General features: G+C 33.8%; 1 protein-coding gene across 1 annotated transcript in view; it reads right to left on the reverse strand.

The window, feature by feature from the left end:
* The window catches only part of MET (MET proto-oncogene, receptor tyrosine kinase), a 155,099-nt gene that overhangs the window by 61,856 nt on the left and 65,539 nt on the right, over positions 1-27,704 (reverse strand). Inside the window, exon 3 of the mRNA XM_074268218.1 lies at positions 16,545-16,736. Coding sequence (XP_074124319.1) covers positions 16,545-16,736 — 192 coding nt within the window. The remainder of the gene's footprint in view (positions 1-16,544; positions 16,737-27,704) is intronic.

The raw sequence follows: 27,704 nt of genomic DNA on the forward strand, positions 1-27,704 counted from the left end.
ACATGACATCTCATTCTATGATCTATATTCCATCTTCAATGGAAATGAAGACAATGCCCAAGACACTGTTGTTCATCCTTCAGTCTCAAAGAGGACCAGTGACATCAGGAGAATGATATCTTGACTTGAAAGTGAATTGAATTTAAGTGAGGCAGAGATGTGTAAATTCATCAGTCCCATTCTTTTCTCCAGAGTCAAGACATACTTTGGGAATACTGGTAATAGCTCCAGATGCATTGTAAGTGTTAAGTTGATCTTTTTAAGCTAAATGCTTTCCCTTAATATGTTTAATAAATTCGTTGTGAGAGATCAACAGATAGGTTGCCATAATATAGATGCTAAACATTTTCCTTCACTTTTCTCTTCTCTAAAATAAATCTAAAATTCAATTCCCCTTTTCCTAGATCCTTAACTAATTTTTTTGTTGTTGTTCTCCTCCAGAACCCTTCCAAATTTTAAATCTTTTGGAGTAGCTAAAATGGATCTTCAGACTATTTTGTGATCATGTGATATACTTGAATTGCCCTATAAACAAATTTCTGGCTTTCTGATTGACTTCAAAATATGAACTGATGTTTGCAAAAATGTCTTGAAAACTGCCTCAAGTATCTCTCCAGTCTAGGACTTCCTCCACTCAGCTATCAGTGATCTTCCTTAACTGTGGGTCCTGAATACGGCTTTTATAACCCTTCATAACTTGGTCACTTCTTGCCTTTCTGTTTTTTCTTTAAATAGGAAAACCTGTTCCTTGTTAATCTTACTCTTTACCTTCTTCCTCCATCCCATATACTTTGTAATCCAAGGAAATGAGAGATCTACTGTTTTTAACACAAAAGATTCCATCTTTAGATTCTGTGTTTTTTCATTGGCTATACCCCATGCCATCTCTTTTCTCATCTTTATTTCCTGGTTTTCCCTAGATACCTTCAAATTTCAGCTAAAATCCTCTTGTCTGCTATTCTGATCAATAAAATGATCCAAGACATGATGAAAAATTCTATCCACCTCTAGAGAGAGAGAAAAAACTGATGAACCCTGAATGCAAATTGAAGTATAATTTTCACTCTTTATAATATGGAAATATGTTTTGCATGATTTCATAAATACAATTGATATAATTTTGCTTGCCTTTTCAGTGAGTGGGAGATGAGTGGGAGGGAAGGAAAATAATTTGGAACTCAAATTTTTTTTAGAAGGCTAAAAATAAATTAAAAATAAATGCAAAGTCCTAACTTTTTGGGAAACATACTTTTCCTAATTCTCTTTAATCTCAAATGCCTTCCCTCTGATATGATCTCTAATTTATTCTGTATATATCTTGTTTAATATCTAAACCTATTTATCTTAGGAGAATGTTTAACATCTCCAATATGGCATATAGGTTGCTTATTAGTCTTTGAGGGCAAGTCCTTTTTTAGGGAAGAGGGTCTTTCTCTGCATTCCCAGCATTTAACTCAATATGTGACACACAGTTTAATAAATAATTGTAATTTTGAAAAATTTCTTCTTGTTGGGTTGGCTCCAGAATAATAGGTTTTATTCCTCATCCTTACAACATTGTATAATAGGACATTGTAAATGTTAAGTAAAGTGCTAAATTTTTAGAGGGCCAGGGATTATAGCAACTACCAGAAAAAAAACAAAAAACAAACTAACAAGATCACTATCTTAGAACAATGGTGGGAGATCAAGAATGGTTGGAGTGTTTCAAGGTCCTCACTAACATATTGATTAGGCTAAAATAGCTACAGAATGGTATAGGAAAATTATAATAACTAGCATTTATAAAGCTCTTAGAGTTTTGAGAAGTATTTTAGATATTCTAACTCATTTGATCCTCCCAGCAATCCAGAGACTTAAGTGCTGTTAACACGATTTTATAGATGAGGAAATTGAGTCTGAGAGGGTCATATACCTTCTAAGTGATCAGGGAAATATTTGCACTGAGGTATTCTTTATGCCCAATTTTATCCATGAAGAAAAAGTACTAAATAAGGTGCCAAAAGACTGGAATTTGAATACTGATTGTACTACTTTACTTGAGTTACATTGGACAAGTCATTTGAATCCCCTTAGCTTCAATGTATTCATTTGTAAAATGGGGATCATACTTGCATGATTTTTTAGACTGTGAAAAAAGATAATGAAAGAAAATTATTACTATAATAGAAGACATTTATATGAAGTTGATGTTCATATGACACTGTAATGTTTCTAAAGCTTTATGTACATTATTTCATTTGAGTTCTGTGAAATATATATTAAATTTTTTGTTTTCCTCATTTTACAAATGAGGAAACTAAAAAATTCAGATAAGATATTTGACTTGCCTGTGATCACATACTATCAGAGGCAGTAGCAAAATCTAAGACTCTCCTATCTAAATTCTCATAAGACTCTTCCAGTGATCTCTTTACTTCTCCAAAGTATCCTAACTTCCATGCTATTTTGTGGAATTGGACAACATCCCTTATACTCATTTGCTTTTCAGTGTAAAATTTTATTCATCTGCATAAGTAAGGAAAAAGCTGGGCCAACATTGGCCTTTATGCTATTAGGGATGGCCTAATGACATTCCCAGTTTTCTCATCTGCAAAAAAGGAATAAAAATGTGCATTCATCTCATAGGAGAAACTAACTGGCTGCAAATTACCTTGAATAAATCCCACAAAGCAATTTATAAATGTTCGAGGGAATCATTAGTAAATCTCTATTTCAGTGCAATAAATGGTATTGTAATGGCCTGAAACAATTTGGGAAGCTTCCAAAATGGTTTAATTTTCTCCAAGGGAGTGGTATATGAATAGGGAAGCTCACAGAGTTCACACAGAACCTATTGTTTTAAGAGTTCACACTTGATTGGGCATTTGTTTAACATTCATTTACCAAAGTGCCTGACAATAACATATTCTATAACATCACCTTAAGCAGAGTCACTATGCCTGTATATCAGGAATTGAGAAGCGAAGTGATACAACAAAGGTCACTCTGTTTGGAATTGTTTTGGATGGGAGAGGATATTCTGGCGGGGAATGATTATTACTTCAATATTAGACATTCATAACAAGACAACTGCACAATTGTTGAAAACAAAAATCACACTTTGGGAAATGAGTACCAATGAAATCATTCATGTAAAGTGAGGACAGATTAAATGATTTGTTCCAATTATTTTGTGTTGTTTCCAGAGTAAGAATCTTAATATTTTGCACAAGGAATTAGTGAATTCCTATTGAATGTGTTTAAGAAGAGCTTTAGAGAGATCTTTTGGAGGAGATGATTTGTGTTTCAAATATAGAACTGGGGTAGGCAAGACTTTAAGATATCCACTAACTCTAAGATTTTATGATACCACATTTTCAGACTCCATGTCTTCTTTTCTAAACAACTTAGATTTGTTTTCCAAATTCATAGCCTACATATTTTTTGGCCTTTATTAAGTCTTGGATATAATCATCTTATGCTTATTTCTCTTCATATTTGTTACATATGAAGATGTTTAGTGTGAATATTTAGGCTTAATTTCCTAATTTTTTTCCTCTAATAATTTCAAAAAAGAAAAATGGAAAAACTCTTTCTAGGAACAAATGACTAATGAATCTTAGGATTTATGGCTGAGGAGAAAGGAAACCAGTCAGGTAAGTGTCCTCAAAGTGTAGGGAGTGGCTTTCAGAGAGTTCAAAGAAAGAATGGATAAGTTTCTATGGCTGAATGCACAGATGATTAATATTGATAATGTAATCTTAGTCTAAATTAAGATTGACATAGTTTCTATAATGGAGCAGTGAAGTAGATAGAGTGCCAGGTCTAGAGTCAGAGAGACCTGAGTCCAAATATAGCTCAGTCATTTACTAACTGCGTGATCCTAAGCAAGTCATTTTATCCTACTGGCCTCAGTTTCCATATTTGTAAAATGGATTGGAAAAAGAAATGGCAAACCATTGTAGTATCGTTGCCAAGAAAACTCTGCATATGGTCACAAAGAATCAGATACAAATGGATAACAATAAAGTATCTATAATAAGAGGAGGAATATATTTTCTGTGTACTGTCTTAGATCATATATGAATGAAATATAGTCTTCCATTCTAGGTATCACACTTTAGGAAAGACATTAATAAGCTGAAGCAAATTTAGAAGAAGGTGATCAATAAGGTAAGCAAGCAGACTGGAGATGATGCTCTACCAATCACTTGAAGGAATGAGGCACATTCAATTTGAAGAAGAGAAATTTTGGGGGGTAAGTTGAAGTTACTTGATAGAAAAGTCAAATATTTGAAGGACTGCTTGCTGTGGACAACAGATTTGATTTATTCTGGATTGCTTCAGAAAGAAATATTAGGAGCAATGGATGGAAGCTGTTAAGAGGCAGGGTTAGCCTTTATTTCAGAAAAAGAAATGGAAAAAAAAACAAAGCCATCCCCACATAGAATTGACTGAATGGCCACTTATTACAATATTATTATTTTATTTTATTATAGAGAGGATTCTCAACATCGGATCAGTTTTAGAGCTAAAATGATCCCCAGAGATCATTGAGTTGAACCTCCTCACTTTACAGATGAGATACAGAGCAGTTAAGATCCATTAGATCCAGGATCAGGATCTAGTAAGTGTCTGAGGTGGGATTTGAACCTATGGTTGTTGGCTCTAACCAAAACAAGAAGGCTTCTCACTTGCAGAATCCTTCTATGTTACAATGCCTCTCTTATTCAGGTAGAGTTAAATTATATGATCTCCCAAGGGCCCTTCCTTTTTTTGTGGTTCTAGGATACTTATTAGTTCTTCCAGACTTATTATATAAAGTTGTTTAGTCATTCAGGCATGTCCAACTCTTCATGACTCCATGGACCATAGCATGCCAGGTCCTTCTATCCTCCAAGTCTGTCCAAGCTCAAATTCCTTCCTTCCATATCACTGTGCATACATCTTATTCCCTGCTATCCCCTTCTTCTTTTGCTTTCAATTATTTCTCAGCATCAGAGTCTTTTCTGATGACTTCTGTCTTCTCACTATGTGGCCAAAGTTTTTAAGTTTTAAATTTCAGCATCAATATTTGACCTTCCAATTAATAGTTGGAATTAATTTCTTTAAGTTGGATTATTTGATTGCCTTGATGTCCAAGTCACTCTCAAAAGTCTTCTCCAACATCACAATTTGAAAGTGTTGGTTCTGTGGCGTTCAGCTTTCCTTATATTCTATCTCTCACAGTCATATATTAGTACTGGAAAAAATAACCCTAGCTTTGACTATATGGACCTTTATTGGCAAGGTGATGTCTATGCTTTTTATTATGTTGTCAGATTTGCCATGGCTTTCCTTCCAAGGAGAGAAGATCTTTTAATTTCATGGCTGCAGTTGCTAACAGTGATCTTTGACAGCAAGATTAAAAAAAATCTGATTCTGTCTCTAATTTTTCTCCCTTTATTCCCCAGAAAACGATGGGACTAGATGCCATTATCTTAGGATATGTGGTGTTTTTTTTTAATGTGGAGTTTCAAATAAGCTTTTATACTCTCCTCTTTCACCCTCATCAAGAAACTTCTTAATTGTCATCTGCATATCTGAGATTCTTGATGTTTCTCCTGGCAACCTTAATTCTGATGTTTGATTCTTTCAGCACTCTGTAGAATAGTCCCTCCTTAAATACCCCCTTCCTTTCTCCAACCCTCATATTTTCTTTACTGTTTGCTATGACTAAATCTCTGGATTCCTAGGCCACTATCTCTATCTTTGTTAAAATAATAAAATTCATTTAATATTACTTTCCCATAAAAGCCCAAAGCCAAACCAAAATTAAAAAAAACCCTCTCCCTTTTCTAAAATTAAAAAAGAAGTTTCCATTGCTGAGATTTAATTAGCCTCATCCTGTGAAGGATGGTCATTTGCTTTATTTTTGTTTATTATAAAATTCACCTCACAAAGACTTTGAGCCCATAGCTAAGATTGAATTTTTGATTTTGCTTATTTATAGAGACATTGCTCCAAAAAGAAGTGGAGTAAATAGTAAACATCCAAGTTAAAAGTGAATGAAATAAACTTCCAAGCTTTTTCTCCAGCCTTTTTTTTTCCAGCAATTTTGGTTAAAGCTTTTTACCTTTATGGGAAAGCCTTAGCAGGTAAAGGGCTGGCCTACCTTTATAGTTTTTAGAGGCATAGAAGGAAATACTCTGAGGAAATTGTTAAGTACCTAGCAAATAAACAAAGCTCTATGCCCTTAATGGGTTCTCAAATGAATTTTGTTTGTTATATAGAGTGGGACAAACAACCGAAGGCCAGGGAAAGCGATGTGAAAAAGCTTGATTAAAGTTTGGAATTAGATTAATGTTTGTAGTAGAGGTGGTACCACAGCTGCAAATACCTTTTTAGTTGATCATTATCCATGTTTCCTCAAGAATACCCATCCCTCTAAAATGCAAAGAATGCTTTTCTGTCCTTAATTCCCTACTTTCACTTATTGCCAGAATTCCTTCTCATTGAGTAATAATATTAACCCTCTCAAAACCCTGAAGCAATGTCTGGATGTTCACAAGAAATTGAAAGATTCATTTTAGTTGTAACAGAAATGAAACAGAAGTCTGGAGTTCATCTACAAATTCAGTTTTTATGACACCAAACAGCCCCAGTTTACATAAAGTAGAAGACTGGCAATTGGTAGAAACTTGTGTGTGTTGATAGCTGATGTGTAGACTTCAGGTCTTAACATTCTTATTTTTCCTTCAACTCTATAAAAATAAAATAATTTTAGGGGGAGGTGATATCTGAGCTATCTGTACAATTTGGACTATTTAGAGTAGGACAAAATGCTAAGAGTTGGAGGGGGGAATCAGAAAAAAAAGTGTTTCCCACCCCTCTCATCTCCCTGAAGTATAAAAATCTTAGATTATGTCATTTTAAAAAGATGGTGAATAAAATTTAAAATAGGTGCTCCATGGTTACTTTTTATTAATTCTTCTTAAATGATTTGGAAGACCTATAGTATAGATAGGTTTTTATGTGAAGTTATATTTGGAAATAGCACCTGAATAAATAGATAATATCAGAATTATTAAAAACAATAATAGTAATATTTAAAATGTAATCATTTAAATTTTGTCTGACTTTAATGGCCATGACAAAACTAAATTTGTTTTGAAGGTCTCAATATATTTTTTCTTTTCTTTTTAAACAGACAAGTGATTTCATAAAATAATGAGCTTTGGGTGGAGAATTTTCTCTACCGATACAGATTATCTACTTGTTTTGCAAATTATAATCTTAAGGGGGTTACCTAAGGACTGAGAGGATAAGTGATTTGGCCAGGCAGCAAGTATGTGTCAGACCCAGAACTTGAACCAATATCTAGCTATTAATGCCAGCTCTCTATCCACTGCACCACACTGCCTCTCATGTTATATTTTCTTATGTTCAGAAAAAAAGATAAATAAAAAATATTATTAAGAAATGGGAATAAATTTTCTAGCTGCCAATTCAAAATGCTGCAAATTACTTTAAATCAAGATGTAAAAGTAGTCTTTTCAATTATGGCTGTTAGAGCTACTGAAATTTACTGAATTATTTTTATAACAATGATTCTCAAAATGTGTTCCAGGAATTCCTTCCCAGATGTCCATGCGATCCTTTTAGTATATACTCTTGAGGTAAAAACTATTTTCATAATAAAACTAAAATATTTTAATTTAAAAAATGGTTAACTATCAATAAATAGAATCCATATAAACAAAAGCTTTTTGGGGAGATCCTCAATATCTTTTAAGAGTGCGAAGTGGCCGTGAGACAAAAAAAGTTTGAGAACCACTGCTCTTTTTTAAATAAAATCTTTGAAGTAAAAATCATATTATGTTAATGTTTAATTCCTCACAGGGTAGATAGATAATTCCAGCATAAAACCTGACATATGTTAAGAAGTAGATAAATGAATTATGAAGCAGGAAGAATAATTAGGATTTGAAGTTGGTAAGTTACTTTCAAATGTTGTAGAGTAAAATATGAAAAGACTTCAGAATTTTGAGCAAATAATGCTGTTTGGTTTTTCTGGTTAGGTTTTACCTAACACCATTGGGGCTGTTGAGTAAAGCAGCTAAGTAGCAGACCTGAAGACTGAGTTAACTTTGCCACCTGGTTGAGAGATGGGGGAACTCTTTTGGGTAAAGAAGCTATAAAGGCATCTCTGAAACTTTGGCAGTTGTTCTTGGGACATCAGAAAACTTCCTTACTCATTGCTTTTCATCTCCTTGCAGCAGCTCTTACCTTCTTGGGAAATCTTTTAACTACTTTGGAGACTGCTTTAACTGTGAGAGGTTTAATATTCAATATATTGCTTATTTGAAGTCTTAGGCTTTGAGTGAACCCTAAGAAAGGTGTTCTTCCTAATATACTCTCCTTTCAACAGGAGGGCAAAGTCTTTTCATGGTACAAACTCTGCTTCTCTTGCTATTCCTCTGATTGAATCAATCCATTTATTAACATTTAAATACCTACTATGTGCCAGGCAAAGTACTCTAAGTCATTAGTTCTTCTTCAGTCCTTGAAAGAAGCTGGCTGGCATTCTGGGTCTTAGTGAATATTACCATGATGTTGCCATCCCTTAAGAGGTACACCTCTGTCAGTAGGGAGATCCTTTTCTAGCTGACCTTTGTGCAGGATACCTTCTAAAGGAGCTAAGTCGTGCAATGGATAGAGTACTGGAACCAAAAACAGAAAGATCTGAACTCAGATTGAGCTTTAGACACTAGTTATGTGACATTAGGCAAGTCATTTAAGTTCAGAAGCCTCATATGTAAAATGGGGATAATAATAAGGTTGTTATGAGGATAAATATTTGTAAAGATAATATTTAATATTATAATATTGTCCTGGGAAGGGATTCCTGGATAACATTTGTAAAATACTACATAAATGACATTATTATTAGTAGTAATAATATTACTAATTATTAACTGTGAATACCTTTAGGAAACATACCTCCAAATGTGCCTCTCTTACTTTATTCTGATTCCCAGAGGATCATTAATAAATAATAAGTCTGTTTGGAAATTTGTATAATTTTAACTCTTACAGGGAAGACAACTAATTTGAGAAGAGTCTGCATTTTAAGACTGTGTTTTCCTTTCTGTGACCAATTCTCATAGTAAACAAATAATAAACCCATTGGAGTCTTAGATTTCTTATACTTCTTGACTGGGAAGATGTGGTCTGCAGTTGAAAATTGTCCATCTGTTTCCTCATGTTTTCATCAAGTAGCTTCTTGTTACATTACCATTCTCATCCAATTTCATAGAGATAAGTAAGGACATTACGTGCTAGTAATTGTTTATGTCTTCTAAGTCTCTCCTTTCTAAAAACAACAACACTGTCCATTATTATATCCATTATTTCTAGTCTTCCTCTTTGAGAGATTTTGAAATTTGTTCTCTGAGTGCTTTTGAAATTGAGTCATAACCAGCATTGCTTTCTCCTGCATCGATGCTGTCAGGGACAGATCCTTTCCCCAGCTTCTTTTTAATTGCTATCACCATGTCCTCACAAGTGCAAGAGGTGCTAAAGTGGGGAAGTCCAGATGTGGCAAAACAACCATGGACTATTTTTATGCACCAACTTTATGAACCGTTCTGTAAACACATTTTAGATTTTAAACTAACAAAGCTAAATTTATCTGAAAATAGCACTAAAAAGTGTGGTACATACTTTAATAAAAAATTCCATTGCTACCATAAAAAACTAGGGTGGTAGAGTGAAAAGTTTCATTACACCTCTTTGAAATTTTACACCTCTAAATATATGTGTAGCATTTAAAAACACAACAGATACAATTTATTTGATTGTGAATTTGTCTTTAAAAACTTAGCATTTAAGCCATTCATTTCAAAGAATGTCCTTAACTGAGATTTTTCGTTAGTGAATACAACATAGAAAATATCATTATGAAGTCTCTGACTTACAAAGTTGAGATTATACATAAAGTTTAGTTTCAGGCAGATTTTAGTAACTCCTTCCTGCTCATTGCCTTCCTCTTCTCAACCTATACAGCTTCTAACAGTGGGTTCCACGAACAGTACTGGACTTGGAATCAAGGGTCTGGGTTTGACTTGTGCCACAGATCCTTGCTAGGTTCTGTAATCCAGCCAAATTACTTAACCTTTGAAAAATGGGTATAATCATATTGATAGTAGTTAGGTCAGAGAGCTATTATGAGGAAAGAAAGCACTTTATACAATTCTAAGGGCCATATAAATGTGAGGTATTATTATTATTTATGCTATAAATTTCTATGGTAGCCAATTCTTACTAAATTTATGTGCTAAGTAGTTTAGAACTGATTCAGGGTTGTTATCTGGTGGCAGGATGAGTAATGACCAGAGGGAAGAGGTAGAGGAAAGAAAGAGATTAACTCCTTACCCTTCCTCATATACATGGTAGTACCTCTCTCTTCCCCACTGCTGGACCAACTTTATGATGTAGAGACCATGTCTGGGAATATTCCCAGCTCTATATCTCTTCTCTCCAAACTTCTCCCTCCTTTTTTCCCCCCACAACATCTTGCTTTTCACTTCAGCCTGGCTATTCTGATGAACCACCCAGGACAGTTGTCCTTGGTGAAAAAGGAAGACCTTGAGATAAGCTTTGGCTTACATATGAAATGCAGATGAATCTTATTTTATTCATATTTACTCAAAGACTTACCAGCATTGCTTGTGTGCACTTTGTCTTTTCTTACAGGGTCTAAGTGAGTGAAGAAAAACAGAGATGCATGTTGTAGGAGAAGAGGGAAATAGGAAGCAAGGGGAATAGAAGGAGACTTTTTTTCTTTCTGTATCCGTGTATCATTTGCTCAAAATTTCTTGAAAACTTGTAATAATTTCTTTAATTTTTAGTCTCCCCTTCTTTCTCCATTGTTGTTAGTAAAAAACCCTCAACATGGCTATTTGCCATGGAAGAAACCAGAAACCATGTCCTATGGTGCCGTAGACCAGGAAAAAAGAAGTTTGATCAACCAGTGATGGAATAATAGGGGAATCAGGCTGGTCACTTTCTAGGGATATTAAAAGGAAAAAGAGAGATGTTGGGAAAGTATCAGAGGACAAAGAAGATGGATAAGATGTCAGATGACAAACAAATAAAGGACTATTAAGGGAACCACTGTCCTTCCAGTCCCCTAGGTACCCATCCTCAGACTAAATTAAGTGAAGTACTAGATTAGTAGTTGGGAAGAGTTGAGTTCAAAACTGATTTCAGACCGTTACTAGGTATGACAAGCAGGCAAATGACTTATTTCCTCAGTTCCTTCCTTTCTTTTTTTAATTTGCTCAGTTAACTCTAAAATTGGGATAATAATAGCACCTGTCTCCCAAGATAGTTTTGAAGATCAAATAAAATAACTTAAAGTGCTTAGTATAGTGCCCAACAAGTAGCAGGCACTACCATATCCTAAACTGCAAGCCTGATTCCATTTTATCAGAGGAAGATTGCTATAGATCATAGGTTCCATAGTAACAATAGTATACACTGTGGCTTGTTAGTTTATGTAGGATGGTCTGAGAAATGAATGATCATATACAACAGTGGTATCAAATTCAAAGAGAAATTATACATAAAGATCCCTTTGGGCCATATATTGATTTAGAAAATCACATATTAATATTATCTATGCTCTATTGTATTTTTATATATTTTATATATATATATTTTAAATATTTCCAAATTATTTTTGAATCTGAGTTATTGTTGGAGTTATGATGGCACTCATGTTCTTCTGTGGCCTGTGCATTTGATAGCTCTAATGTACATCATGGTTTCAATGAAAAAGTGTATTCTATACTCATTCAACTTACAAAGGAGTCCTTGGACACAACTTGTTCCCAAGTTAGAGACTACCTGTGCTTCAAACAACTACTTCTCAGTTGAAATTTCAGGACTCATGTGCCCAATTTATTCCAAGCAAGCACATTGAAGAAATACTCATTTTAGTGATTTTGTATCTAATATATTCTTTTTTATTTTTATTTTTATATATTTTGATAGTTTTTATTTACCAGATATATGCATGGGTAATTTTACAACACTGACAGTTGCCAAACCTTTTGTTCTAGTTTTTCCCCTCTTCCCCCCACCCCAAGATCTTACCTAATATATTCTAACCATTATCTTGATCCTCCCTCCTCTGGAGCTTGGACTCTGCTTCTGGGACACAGGGCTCTGATAGGTGAACTTTCATCTTATCCTTTTAGAACTAAGTCTTCATTATTACCCGTTCCCATATTATTATGCTTCCTACTTGTCCTCCCCCTTTCCTAGTTTTTCTATATGTTTTTTTCCCTCATTAGACTATAGTTCCTTGAGTACAGAAACTGTCTCCTTTACTTATTCTTTTATCATCAGTGTCTAGCACATAGTAAGCACTTAATAGATGTTTTCTATGTTTATCTAGCTAATGAATAATTCCTCCAGTGATTCAATATTAAGTCAAAAGAAATTTTTGTTTTGTAATATTTACAAAGGAAATGTACAAATTATCCTTCCCCAAAGAAAGACTAATGTTAGAATGGAAGTTTAATTAAAATGTTTCTCTTTTCTTGACACAAATTTTCTTCATTTCATGATGAATTGATAATATGTACCTTAAACTAAATAACAAGAGAAATCCCAAATAATAATACATGGTTTAGGCTTCCAGTGATGCTGATGTAGGAACTGATAGATTTTGAAGATAGAAGGTCAATAAGTGAATTGATTCTTCATGTGTAAGTAATTATTTTTATGTTCACTGATGACTAAGATAATCTTTTAAGCAATGACCAGACAAGGGTGACTTTTTCAGATGACCCTCACTTACTAATAGATCTCAGTCTAATCTATCAGAAGCAACTGGAAAGAATAAATAACATGGGGGAATGATATATGATAGCAGCATCCAGGAGTGATGTAGCGACAAAGGGGAATGAGGGAGGGGAAAAAAGTGTAGAAAGAAATCTAATGACATCAGCTGTAGGCAAGGGGCAATGATGGATGGTATCATGATTGTCTCTCTCTTACATTCAGTACCTAGGTGATGGAATTATCATAATCTTCTTCCTATTCTAGTCATAATGTTGACATACTCAATAATTTTATTAACTCATATTTGTATTAAGAAATACAGAATATAAGGACTTGATAAAAATGTTATAGAAAATATGAGCAATCATCACATTTGGAATATAATGGTGATCCAAAAAATATCATCAGTGACTCTGTATTAGGAAATATAGAAGCATATCTTTTGACAAATACTCTAATTTGCTTGAATGAATCTTCTTCCTTTTCTGTTTAGAAATTCATCACAGAGTTAATGTTCCAAAGTCTTGTTATTTTCAACACAGAATTTTAACTTGTCATAATTGGTATAATTTTTTAGAAAATGTGAAATATTACATATATGTGTATGTGTGTGTACATATACACACACTCACATATAAGAAAGACCTAAGAGAGGCAGTGTGGTATAGAAGGAAAAAACTCACTTATTTTGGCCTCAAAAACCTTGGATTCAAATCCTGATTCTGTTGCTTATTATCTGTGTGATCTTGGGCAAGTCACTGTTAGACTAATTGGTTCTGATATCTCTTTTAGAGCTATAATTCCAAACATTTTGCCATGTTTTATGTGGCTCTCAGATCTTTTCTGACACTAAGATATTATGTTTCTTTCTTTTTATGGGCCTAAATAGGTTTATATATTAATATGTAACCTTCAAAACCAACACTTAAAAAATGTCCTTGGTCTGATAATATGCATGAGAAAATTCAGCTGGCACGTATGAGTAAATAATTTTAGATGAATTATGTTTAAAAAGCAGGAATATGTCAAGAAGTGTCTTCTCTCTCACAAGCACAGCACTATTAGTTAAACAATATAATTCTTTCTAATCAAATAACCACTGTGAAATACCTGATTCACTTTGCACCCAACAGCTGGAGCTCAAACTTGTGTTCCCAGCCACACACTGAAAACAAGTACAATAGGAAGGGCAGAAACAGCTGCAGACTTTCTGGGGGAAAAAATGGCAAATCAACTTTGCCATCAGGCTTTAGCCTAGGAAGGAAGTAAAACAATTTTTCTGTTTCTTTTTATGCATGGCAGCTGTCTTTGGGGAAAAAAAAATTATTACCATTCTATTTTGTAATAGAAACTCCATAGTATTTACTAAAATATGAGTTGTAAGTTACTCAAGGTCTTTCACAGATTTAAAACACTTTTGCACAGTCAAAATATTTACCATTCTTTGATAGGTAGTAACTGCTCTTATGGATTAAGATGGAACACTCACAGGGCTTCTCTTTGTTACTAGTCCACCTTCCCATTATTTGCTGTAAACAGGCTCCTGGTTTTAAGGGATGCTGATCTTTGTTTTGTCTTTTAAACACTTTAAGTTTGTTTGAATAAAACACAACTTCATGGAACTCACCTAGTTTGGTTTCAGAGAAGAAATCCTTTGTGGATCATTCATTGAAAGTCTATTGTTTGTCACCAGAAAAGAAGGATGAGGTTTTTGTCTTTTCGTTTTTTAAGTGCAGTGCTTTTCACAAGATTGCCTTCTACACATTTTTACCTTCAAGCTTTTGGTCATTGGTATAAGAATTTAGTGCAGCAAATCTTTTTATAATCCTATTTACTTTTGAGAGCACTATTGTCTTAAAAATGCTCTTTTATAAAAATAATAGCTAACATTTATATATGATTTTAAGGTTTGCAAAGCACTTAAAATATTACTGCCTCATTTTTCCCTCACAACAATTATGGTACTATTATTATTTTTACAGATGAATGACGATGAATATTATTATTTTTACCATGTCATTTATCATTTTACAAAAGAGGAGACTGAGACAGACAGGTTAAGTGGTTTGTCCAGGGTCACTTGGCCACATTTGAACTCAAGTCTTTCTGATTTGATGCCTAGTGCTCTATCTATTGTGCCATTATTATAGAGAGAAGATGTGAACTACATCTATATATGCATAGGACAAAGTATAACCTTATGTGGCATTATGCTTTATAATGAGACTTTTACTGTGATTATGAAGTCTTTCAAGAGAGCAAATTGGAAATTTAAAAAAAATTAAGCCATAATAGACCTATTACAACTATTAATATAGAATTTGAACTGACTAAGGAATAGTTAGACACTTTAGAGAAAAAGTGAAATGGGATCAAATTTGAAGATAAGGAAAGCAATTAAAAGGAGTAAAGGACAAAGCTAAACAGTAACAAGGGATTAGATAGATAAATAAGAATGTGGACTCAGAGGGACAGTGAAAGAGAAGAGAAGCATCATTAACTGAGAAGCAATGCAAGATGAGACCACAGGGAACTGTTTAAGATAACTCTGTGTGTATGATACCTTATAGGTTTTTATGATTTTTGAAAAAAATTTCTACCACCTTCAAAATGTCTATGGGTCTCTGATTACCAGTTTTCTAAAATGTAGCAACAAGTTCCAGCAAAACTGCAGTTACAACAACACTGAGAAAATGCCCTGAAATATTTTTTTTGTTTGAAACTGTGGATGTATAGACATAGAAAACCGAAGGCAAACATTACTGTAACATTCTGATCCCTTGGAAGTTATCCTCCAAGTTGATTAGGATAGCTAATTAGGATATACTATACTATATTTTATTAAGATACACTATACTATATTTTCACCTCTTTTGAAACAAAGCAGATTACAATAATGCTTGAAAATAAACATGTCCCTTTATATACTTTCCATTATTTGCAGATAGCCAGCATTTCCATAGAAACTCCATTTTCATTCTACATTAGTCAAGCATCTACTAATGAGTACATGGTTGAAAGAATTAAGCAAATTACTATTCTAGGAGTAAAACAGATATAACTTAAGTGTACATTAAATTCTGCAAAATGTGACTTTCATATCTGGGAGATTAAGTACCTTTATTCAAGCCTGAAATGTGTATTTTTATTCTATCAAATACTTGATAAGCTTTAAAAGCTTTCTAACTGAAATTAGAACTTTAGGTGTTATGCTCATTCATTCATTAACTCATTCAACAAGCATTATGTAATCCTACTCCTTTTGGTTGTATGACTTTACTGTTCTATAGTAGACACTTGCTGTTACAATGGGATTTTGATGATGTCCCTTCTTAACTCCAGCCAGTTTTACTCAATGATGTGAATATTTCTGTTCATGAAGACACACGGTTCACACAATAGCTTTCCTTTGATCCATTGCTTCCCCTGAAATAGGAAATGTTGCTTGGAAATGCTTTGTTTCATGTTATTTTCCATTCATGTAATGGAAATTGGGAATGCAAAAAAGGATCTCAAAACAAAAAAAAAAGAAAAATTATGCAAATAAAAAATAGCAAATGAGTAAAAAAAATTGAGAGCATCCTTAATTGCTTTCCTTAAACTGTGGTTTTCATTGATAAGCATTGTTGTGTCTCACTATATAATATATTTTCTTGTAAACCTTATATTGTAAACAAAGACATAACACTGGAGAAAATAGTGAAGATTACTACCAAGATAGTATCTACCTGCATAAATCGACCATCTGATGTTCCAAGGTTTGCAATGGTTAGGTCTTCTTTGATAAAAGTAGATATTGATGTTAAAAGAACTTGCTTGAATTGTCCAGTGAATAAATCGATACGTTGCAAGCCTGTAGTAAATTCTGTCCTATATTCATCATCTCTTGCTTCACAACCTGACGAGTTTCTTAAAAATGTCTGGAATAAAAAGAAATCACCATAAAGTTACTGGGGAAATAGGTCAGGATTATGCTACAAGAAAAAAGAATGCTTAAGAAAGTTGACTAGTAGTACTACATAAATAACAAGTATTTGCAATTAGGCAGCAAAAATATTTCTAAATCATCTAAACTACTCATGCTTTACCAAATTTTATAGAATAGATAGAGTGTAAACATTTAGGACAAAATATGTTATTACAGTTCACATACTTGGAAAAATCAGGTTTACTAAATACCCAGTAAGCAGGGTGCATGACTGATTTGCACAAAAGATTAAAAGCTCATGACTTTTATCTAAGAATATACATTTTAAGACATAGAAGAGGACTGAAATGCTTATAGCAGATAAGTATAATTATGTAGATATTTAGAATCTACTGATCTTAGAAAATAAAAAGAAATACTTTATTTCTTCTTTCTTTTATTGTTATGAAAACAGGAAAATTTTAAACATTATAATTTCTGTATTTTTCCATTAGAATTTTATAATTAACCCCCCCAAAATAATACAATGTGAAATCATCTAGGCAAAATGATTTTAAAGTGTATTTTGAAATGAATTCAACTGCTCAATTTTTAGTGACTATTCTTTGATATAATTTTTTTTTGCTACACAGGACAAAAAAATTACTAATCATACCCACAATTTACTTATTTTGTTTTAAATATCACGAATTTGTGATTTTATAAGTTTGGAAATCTTCACACTTAAGAGTTGTCTAAGGATCATATTGACTAAGAGACTCCCTAGTTCATCCCATTAGTATCAGTGAGATTTGAACCCAATACCATATCTATTTTACCACACTGTCTATTTTTCTGGTAGTGATGATCAATAGATCAGTAGATTTATCTTCTAATTTTTATACCCAACAATCTTATTTTAAATAAATAAAATGCAAAAATTACAGTAAAACTAGCAAGATATAGGTCATAGAATCATAAATTCATCTGTTTTGAACTGGAAGTGAACTCAATAATTAACAAACCAAGCTGCCTCATTTTTACAGATGAAAAAACTGAATAATCAAGTTAAATGAGTTGTCCAAGATCACAGTGCTCTTAAGTAATAGAGGAAGGATTTCAATTGTGGAGCTTTGAAATAAAATACAGAATTATTTCTATATTTTCTATACTACATTATCTCTAATATAAACAACAATGACTATTTGGTATGTGAGTGGAGGTGAGGGAGAAGGGCTCTTTTGGAGGATTAGACTTTTATTGTGATATGTTACTTGATGGTTATTTGGATTTTTAATTAGAAGGTTTTCTTCACCAAGATTCTAAAGATTACTCTTTGGAGAAGTAGGTAACTGAATTGTATCAAAAATTCAATAGTAATCTATTAATTGGTAATTCAGTTACTATTGATGAACATTTTTCATCTTAGAAAGAGAATTCAGAGAAACAGAAAAAGGACCATAAATCAGCTGGGACTAGTTTTGAGCTGAAAGGCATCTAAATGTTTTTCAGACTGTCCTTCAGCACACACACACACACACACACACACACACACACACACACACACACACACACTACTGTGTGTATACTGTTTTTCTTACCATTAAACTTTTATTCTTGTTAAGAATGATAGTTATATATTGTTTCTTTAGGATCTTAGGGTTTTTTATTTTTATTTTTTTTGTTTTGAATCAATCTATGATGGGGCAGGGTGTGTGTGTGTATGTGACACATTTGAAGATGCTGACTTGATGGATAACACAAATGTTTTCTGGAGTGTGAATAAGATGACAGTATATTTAGCCTCCCACTTACATTCATGCATTTTCAAAATATGTATTTGAAGTAGACATTTCCCCACCTCCAGCTTTGCCTATCCCCAACTTTTCCCCATAACTGCCTAGGACCTGATGCTACTCCCTTTGTAGTTAATGCCCTAAGGAAAGACCTATATAGAAACAGAGATATAATGAAAATCAGTCTCTGTATGTACTTCTAGAAACTCTCATCAAGAAATCATAAAGAAAATACTAATGCAAGCACTATGGATCTTGCTAAAATATTATTAATAATGTTTGTTAGATTGATTTGAAAATCTAGCTTTTTCCATAAGTGAAAGGCAAAATTATTAATTTTTCTTTTAGTTTTAATATGTGGTAGCTATTTAACATTGCAAAGTCTAAATGACATCCCTTTAGAGACTAAGAATATTAGGTTATGTCTTTGCTTCATGAAAGACAGACACTAAGTACAGAAAAGCTGCACAATGTTGAAGTAGTATCTATGTGTTTATAATCTTTCAACATAGTTCAATTTTTGATTAAAATACATTTTAAAATAGGGTCAAATTTAAGTGCTATTTATGTAATATAAACCAGAAATCCACAGCCATCTGTGAAAAGGATCTACTTTTGATTCCCTGAATCTTTGAGATAACTTAAGGGAGTAGAGTAGATTGAAAGAAAATGGTAGGATGCTACTGTCAATTGGAGGCCCAAGAAATACGGATAAGGGCCATTAACAAAAGAATGTTTGATGGCATAAGTCAACTTTGTAAGAGTTTAAGATTTAAGAGAAGATAACTGTTCTACTAGTTATGGGATTTGTCAACTATACTGAATATTTTGGAGGGAAGGCACTGTATAATAATTATTATTATTCAATTCAATTCTTTATGCTGTGAAGGGGAAATAAGATAGCATTATTATTTAATAGTATCCATATAGGGATTTTTCTGCTTTCCACATGACAAATAGTCATTGTGGAACCTGAATGCTTGTCAGCCTTGGGCATTCAAAAGCTGCTGGTATATGAATGAAGAACAGCCTCTCACTGACAGGTTCATACAAAGTACTTAGCCACAATGACACTGAGTAAGGTAAAAAAAAGGCACTTCTGGGAGTTCAGTGGAAACTATTCTCTTTCACAGAAAATGCCATGGAGGTAAGGATATAAGTAAGAATAAGGGCAAAAGGTAATAAGGTCATCAGGGATTATAGACCTTGACTTCTGGTTTCATTAATGTATAGAATTCCCAGAGAGGAAATTATCTTTACCAATGAAAATTAACATCTCCTCTATGATATATAGTTTTAGAAAATTGCCTGGAACATTGGGGAGGCTAAGTGATTTGCCAACGGTCAACTGGTAATCTTGATCAGGAGGGCTGATTCTTGTCTATCTTATCACACTTCCTCTCATCTCATGGAAATGTATAAGGGAAAAATAAGAGAGGATATCACATGGTGAGACTGAAAGATCACAGTTACATGACCAGAACACTCCATTGGTATCCTTTCCATGTCAGGATAAAGCAAGGAGGACCTTCAATACATTGGTAAATTTATGGGAGGATATGGAAAACAATCACAAAGATGGATAAGCATGAAAAGGTTCCAATTTGCACTTATTGGAGGACACATCCAAAATGATGAGATCAGAGATTCATTTGAGTATTTGAATTTTCATAGGTTTTATAGTTTACAAAGCATTTTCATGTGTATGATATCATTTGATTCTCACGAGAATTCTGTGTGATTGGACATTCAGGTATCATTATTTTGATTTTAGAGATAAAGAAAATGAGGTTTGAAATACTCACACTAAAACATAAATCATGACTTTTATTCTCTGAATCCAAGTTCTTCAAATTTCTTTAATCAAATGAAATGGTGTGCTTATTATTTTTTCTACTTTAGTATTTCATATTGCCTTTGCCTCTGCTTGACACTAATTCCTTTCAAATTACCTCTGTTTTCCTTCCTTTCCTCCTTCCTTCCTTCCTCTCTCCCTTCCTTCCTTCCTTTCTCCCTCCCTCCCTCCTTCCCTCCTTTCTCTCTCCCTTCCTCTCTCCTTCCCTTCCCTCCTCCCTCCCTCCCTCCCTTTCCTCCTTCCTTCCTTTCTCTTTCCCTTCCTTCCTTCCTTCCTTTCCTCCTTCCCTCCCTCCCTCCCTCCCTCCTTCACTTCCTTCCTTCCTTCCTTCCTTCCTTCCTTCCTTCCTTTCCTCCCTCCTTCCTTCCCTCCCTCCTTCCTTCCTTCCTTTCTTCCTTCCTTCCCTCCTTCCTTCCTTCCTTCCTTCCTTCCTTCCTTCCTTCCTTCCTTCCTTCCTTCCTTCCTTCCTTCCTTCCTTCCTTCCTTCCTTCCTTTCCTCCCTCCTTCCTTCCCTCCTTTCCTCCCTCCTTCCTTCCTTCCCTCCTTCCTTCCCTCCCTCCTTCCTTCCTTCCTTCCCTCTTTCCTTCCTTCCTTCCTTCCTTCCTTCCTTCCCTCCTTCCTTCCCTCCCTCCTTCCTTCCTTCCTTCCCTCCTTCCTTCCTTCCTTCCTTCCTTCCTTCCTTCCTTCCTTCCTTCCTTCCTTCCTTCCTTCCTTCCTTCCTTCCTTCCTTCCCTCCCTCCCTCCTTCCTTCCTTCCCTCCTTCCTTCCTTCTTTCCTTCCTTCCTTCCTTCCTCCCTCCTTCCTTCCTTCCTTCCTTCCTTCCTTCCTTCCTTCCTTCCTTCCTTCCTTCCTTCCTTCCTTCCTTCCTTCCTTCTTTCCTTCCTTCCTTCCTTCCTTCCTTCCTTCCTTCCTTCCTTCCTTCCTTCCTTCCTTCCTTCCTTCCTTCCTTCCTTCCTTCCTTCCTTCCTTCCTTCCTTCCTTCCTTCCTTCCTTCCTTCCTTCCTTCCTTCCTTCCTTCCTTCCTTCCTTCCTCCCTTTTTTCCTCTCTCCCTCCCTCCTCCCTCCTTCTCTCTCTCTTTCTTTCTTCCTTTCTTCGTCTGATTGAACTGACATAAAGAATTTCACAAGAAAATATATGAGTAAAAATAAGGGCCCTTCAAATGGAAAGCTTGAAGGAACCTGGGTTGAACTGATCTCTCTTATATATGATGGTACCCATTCTCCCTCAAGGTTTCACCAAGTTGGTGTTAGACAGTGTCAACAGCCTCAGCCTCCCCAGCATCAGGATCTACAGGAACCTGTGTGCTACCACAGCCAGTACTATCTTTCATTCTTTATGCTATTCCTGGCTTTGTCTTTAGTGACACAGGGTATTATTAGTTCACTTCCTTTTTCTTTCCTTGTTCCTTTTTCTGCCTCTTTAAGTGGACTATTTCCTCATTTGTACTTGAGAGACATTTCTTCATTTTCCCTCTTTTTGTCATTCATCTAATACTCAGTCCTGAGTACTCTTAATCACTCTGCTTTTTCCTTTGAAACTCTTTAAGAGCAATGGAGACAGTGCTAGATTTGGAGTCAGAGGGTCTGGATTTGATTCCTGACTTTTCTATTTATACTATATGATACTGAGGAAATCACTTCACTTCTTAAGTCCTTGGATTCCTTATTATTAAAACGAAGACTTGCAACTAAGTTTCATTAAGGTTCCTTTTGGCTGTATGTATGTGTTCCTAATTAGTAATATTGATGGTAATAGCAATAGTTTGAGGAACAATTTAATAGCAGAATCACAGAATTTTATAGTTAATCAGATATCAAAAGTCATCTAGTCCAGCCAAAATATAAAGTCATCTAGTCCAGCCAAAATATCACTTCTCTAAGATCCTTACTATGCAGGATATGCATAGGTTGGGCTAGTTTTCTTTAAGGAAATGAGAAGGCAATTTTCAGGATTATCATTATTGGTTGGATTACTTCCTATTCATGGCATAAAAAGACTGGGGAATTGGAGCAGAACATTTTAATGTAGTTTCCAGTGCCCTTTGGGAATGCCTTTCTGCCCTGACTTGGCCCATTGCTTTGGTGAATATTGAAGCATAAAGAGTAACCATTTTATCTGGCTTAGCATCCTTTTTAAATTTAGGCAATGTATCCTTTTAATCCTTTGTTATTAGCAAAATCTTCTTTACTGCACTTTATGGTCCATAAGTATCATATTGCATTCTAAGTCCAAGCCTGAATCATTAGGCTGGCCTGAGTTAGGCCTGGTTCAGTATTCCCATAAAGTATGTTTGAGCTTGTTCAGTGATTGAGTATTAATTCATTTTCTGAGCAATCTTTTTATTAAGAAATTATTTTTCCTTACATCAAATCTAAATTTGCCCCTTTAAAAAATCAACCCATTTTCCTAAGTGCTATCCTGTGGGGTCAATTAAAGTCATTCTACTTCTTCTAGCCCAGAACAGCTAGATCCTTTCCTTAATAGCTTCTAGATGCTTTCCCTTCAAAGTTAATGTATCTCATCTAAATTGTTTCTTCTCCAAGTTAAAAAAGACCAATTTTATACAACTGTTCCTGATATGGCATATTCTCTCTTGTCTTCATGTTATTCTGATCATCTGCTTCAGAGAGTGCCCAGAAATGTTTATACTACTTCAGACTGTTTAGTATTAAAACAAAATTGAATGATTTTATTCCAGATGCTAGCCTTTTTTTCATGTATTTAGAACTTTTTTTTTTTTTACTTGCATTGTCAAACTGTTGAACATTGTGGAGCTAAAATCTCAATATTTTCTTCACAAGAATTGTTGTCTAGACTTTTCTTCTGATCTTGTATTTGTGGAGTTGATTTTTTTTATCCAATTGTATAACTTTGCATTTATCCTTATTAATTTTCATCTTACTCTCTTTGGGTGTTAAGCCTAAGATCATTTTGGAGTAGTAATAATAGTTATTGCAGCTCTAATAAGGTTGTTGTGAGGAAAGTGCTTTGCAAACCTTACACTACAAATAAGTTGTTATATAATGCTTTAAATAATGAAGTATATGTAATTCATATATATATATAATGCTTTATAGTTCTATAAATGTACATATATAAATATACATATGCATATATATGTACATATATACATATAATTATAAGCTTTTAAAATCACTTTTAAAATTTTACCTTTACAATACTTTGTAGGTAAGAAATTATGTTTTTATCCCACATTGCTGTAGTTATCATGAAATATGATTAAAGACAAGAATAAACATATGGTTAGATGGCTCTGACTAGCTAGGGCATGAGAACAGATATTAGCATGGACCTTTTAAAAAACTCTTTCTGGATTTCTTGCTCTCTGACTCTTTTTGCTTTCACTCCCTTTATCCTTGAGGCAAGGCATTCACTGTGGGGATATCATCCACAGGTCCCCACTTTTGACCCACTGTGAGCATGACTCACACAAGATCACCCACATGACAGTAATGGACACCATGGACTTAGGTTTGAGTAAAGCTAAGGAGAGGAGAAAGTTAAGAGAAAATGCAATGGAAATGATTTTCTTTGTGTTCTCTTTCTTTATACTTAAAAAAAATCTTCCTCTTTAACCTTGTATCTTTTATAGTGTAAGCTTTTCAATGGCTTTTTTCTTTCTGCTATTGTTTCAAAGTGAAATTACTGTAAATCTCATTTGATACTTTAGGACCATATTTTTTCTTTTACTACTTACTTAATTCATGCCTATATTATATTTAACATACTGAAAAGCATAGCTCATTATCTTTCCAACTTCTTTATCTCTATAGTCATTCTAAGTGGTGAATGTATAAATTTAGAACCATTTTTAATTTCTTTATCTCTTTCATGATACTTCCATAAACTTTGTTTAAATTCATTTGCAATATTATGTGGGAAAAGAAAATAATTTTGGATTTTATATAGATAAAATTGATTTTCCTACTTCTGGTTCAAAGAGCAAGTAGCAAGGGTATGTATGTGTTGTTTTATCAGTGAAAGATAAAGTGTAAAATTACTTTCATTTTAATTAGTTCATATTAATTACTTCTTAAATAGCAACAATAACCACAGAAACAATTCTGTTATGTATTCAATGTTTTGGTGACACTGCCTGAAAAGGAAGCTGGGTATTAGGTAGTATTGCAGGTAAGAGGGAGTATGACAGGGAATTGGAGGTTGGATATACAATGCCAGAGAGATGAAGTTAGGAACTTATCAGCACACAGATTCATGGAGCAAAATCTACATATCAACATCCCAGGAAGAGAATGAAAAGTCTTGTAGTTCAGATGCAATAGTAAGTCTAATTCTAGAATAATATGATTTCCAAAAAAGACAGAATTAGAGAATGTATAATATAATGTATGATATATTAATGATAAATATTAATATTTATAAAACACTTTAAGATTTGCAAATACCACTACATTATCTCATTTTAGTAGAGGAGTAAGAAATTAGTAAATCAGGGAAAATACATATGTTATAGGACTCAAGCTAAATCACAGTTCAGGATAAAAACACTAGCTTGTCACTTCAGAGATACACTAGAATAAGTTCAAATGCAGGCATTTCTGGAGTATCAGTAACTGAGGATCAGTTTGTTTCATTCAGTTGATAGAAACCTGTTAGTTCCTTTTTAGCTAGGTATGGCTGGAACCAGTTCTGCTTGTGCAGCTGTTGTGAAAGGCATCAGGAAACACCATGTCTTTCTCTTTTTGTCAGTGAGAAGAAAGAAGCAAGAAGTTATAGGTAAAAAAGCTTGGATTGCCAAGGCAAGTTGTAGGAATATATCACTAACATATGTCTGAAGTTGATGAGCAAAAATTCTTATCAAATCTTGATACAGAACTAGGAATAGTCAATAGTTATTTGTCAATAATTTGAACTTTTCAGCAATTAAATGGGCTGCTTCATGAAGTTGAGAGCTCTCTGTCATTGGAATTATTCAGACAGAAGAATACCCATCTATCTGGTGGACCACAGAAAAGACTGCACTTCTCCTTCCCCCCTCTCCCCTCACCCCAGAGAGATGTTGAGCTAAATAATCCCTAAGAAACTTTCAACTCTACAGTTGATTCCTACCTCCATGTCCTATCTTCTACTCCCTTTTGCTTCTTCATTAATAATTCAGTTATTTACTAAGGGTTCATTGTGTGGGAATCACTAAACAGGAGAAAATGAGGATCTATAAAAGACATCTAAGACATTTTTTTTGGTTGCATTGGTCATAAAATATTCAAAATTTCAAAAGTCAAAAATTATTAAAAGTACTTTTTTGAGTGGAAACATGCAAGATTTTCCACTCAATTATGCAAAGGAGAATGGGAGATAGATACTAAATAGCTGTAGCTTTTTTTCTTAGTATACTAAAAACTATCCTAAGATATTTTGTTACTGAAGGCAGATATGTCTGAAAACTTCCAGAGACTTTGAAATTCAAAACCCTTCAAGGAGACAGGTAAATCCTCACTAGGGGTGGAGCAGCTTAAATGTTATCAGTTTATATAGTTATCAATTGCTCTACTTTTCTATAGTCCTAAGTAAGGGAAAGAAGACAGAGATATGGTAAAAAAAAAAAAAATGTACTCACTGGCTCTAAAATTAGAGGACTTGGGTTTGAATTCTGCTTCTGATTCTTTTTACATATGTGACAAATGGCTTAATCTTCCTATAATTTCCTCATCTATAAAATGAAAGCATTGGATTGAATGACTTCTGAGGAATGTTTTGACTCTGAAAAGTAATTCTGCTTGGGGAATTACAAAATAGTGTCACTTCACATTTTTAATTTGAGAAGTACATGAGAAAAAACGAATGAGTTAAAATGAATGAATGAATCAATTAACAAACATCTTTATAGAACATATTACATCCTGGGGACAGAAAGACAAAAATTAAATAGTATCTGCCCTCAATAAGCTTACATTCTGATGTGGGGGAGATAATATGTATATTTAAAATATATACTGATGAAATACAAAGAAGGAATGATGAAAAGCTTTATGAAGAAGGTGGTGATTGAAGGAAACCAAAGCTGTGGGGGTCAGGAGAGAGTACATTCCAGAAACAGTGGACAGCTAATGTAACTACACTGAAATGAGAGATGCGATCTCATTTATGAGAATAGCAAGTAAACCAGTGTCTTCGGATTATAGATTGTATGCAAGAGAGTAAGATATAAAAAAAGGGCTAAAAAGAGCCAATTTATAGAATTTTAAATGCAAGTAGAAGAATTAATTTCTGATCTAAGAGGTAATAGAGAACCATTATTATTGAGCAAAGGGACAACATAAGCAGAACTGCATTTGAAGAAAAAATATTTTGTTAGTTTAGTAGATAATGGGATAGAGTTATAGGCAGGGAGGAGGTAATTGCATTAATCTAGGTGAGAGGTGATAGGGGCCTGAGCTAGGATGTTAGCTGTCAGAGTGGAGAGAAGGGTAGATATGTGGAGTCATTTGCAGATATAAACAATAAGATTTATTAACCAATTGGATATGTAGGTTGATGTGATAGTGATGAGTTGAAGATAATATTAAGATTATGAGCTGGATGATTGGAAGGATGGTGACATCATTAATAATAGAGGCGATCAGAAGGGGTTAGGTTTTCAAATGGTTCATTTGATTTTTTTTTAAATAAATAAAGTTTTGCAATTCACTTCTAATCCAATTTTGGAAGGTAATGTGCTGTCTAATAAAATTAAAGGCTTTTAAAAAGTGATTAGAGTGTGTGCTGTAATTATGGCACTTTATGAAAACTGTGAAATTATAGTACTTCAAAACCAAATTATTCCTCATATGAAAAGGGGCTAAAAGATTAAAAAAGCAAAGAAAAACTGTTAATAAGTAACTTAGGCTAACATAAACAGAGACAAGATTACAATTTAACTATTTTTGCACTATCAAAATAAACCCTGCAAATATAGGCAAGTAAAAATATGACAAAAATATGGTTTGTGTAACTTAATGCACATGTGGAAAGTTAAGGGATCTAACCAGAATATGCTTCCCTGCCTCATGAGCTACTTGACCCTTGTTCATGCCTATAAATTCAGTTAAGCTCTTTGGACTTTTAAACAAAATGCAAGCATGATATATACTGGTAAGGTCAAAATCAAATAGAAGTAAGGGTCCTATTATATTAGGATCCCTGTATGTATATTGACTTTTTAGAAAATAACATATTAACATTATCTATATTTTATTGCATTTTTATTTGTTTTGTTAAATGTTTTCAAATTACATTTTAATCAGATTCAGGCTGCACTTGGAGTGTTTGATACTCCTGATGTAAATGATACTCAGTATGGCATAGTAG

The sequence above is a fragment of the Sminthopsis crassicaudata genome, chromosome 5 (genome assembly GCF_048593235.1).
Source record: "Sminthopsis crassicaudata isolate SCR6 chromosome 5, ASM4859323v1, whole genome shotgun sequence".
Classification (NCBI taxonomy): domain Eukaryota; kingdom Metazoa; phylum Chordata; class Mammalia; order Dasyuromorphia; family Dasyuridae; genus Sminthopsis; species Sminthopsis crassicaudata.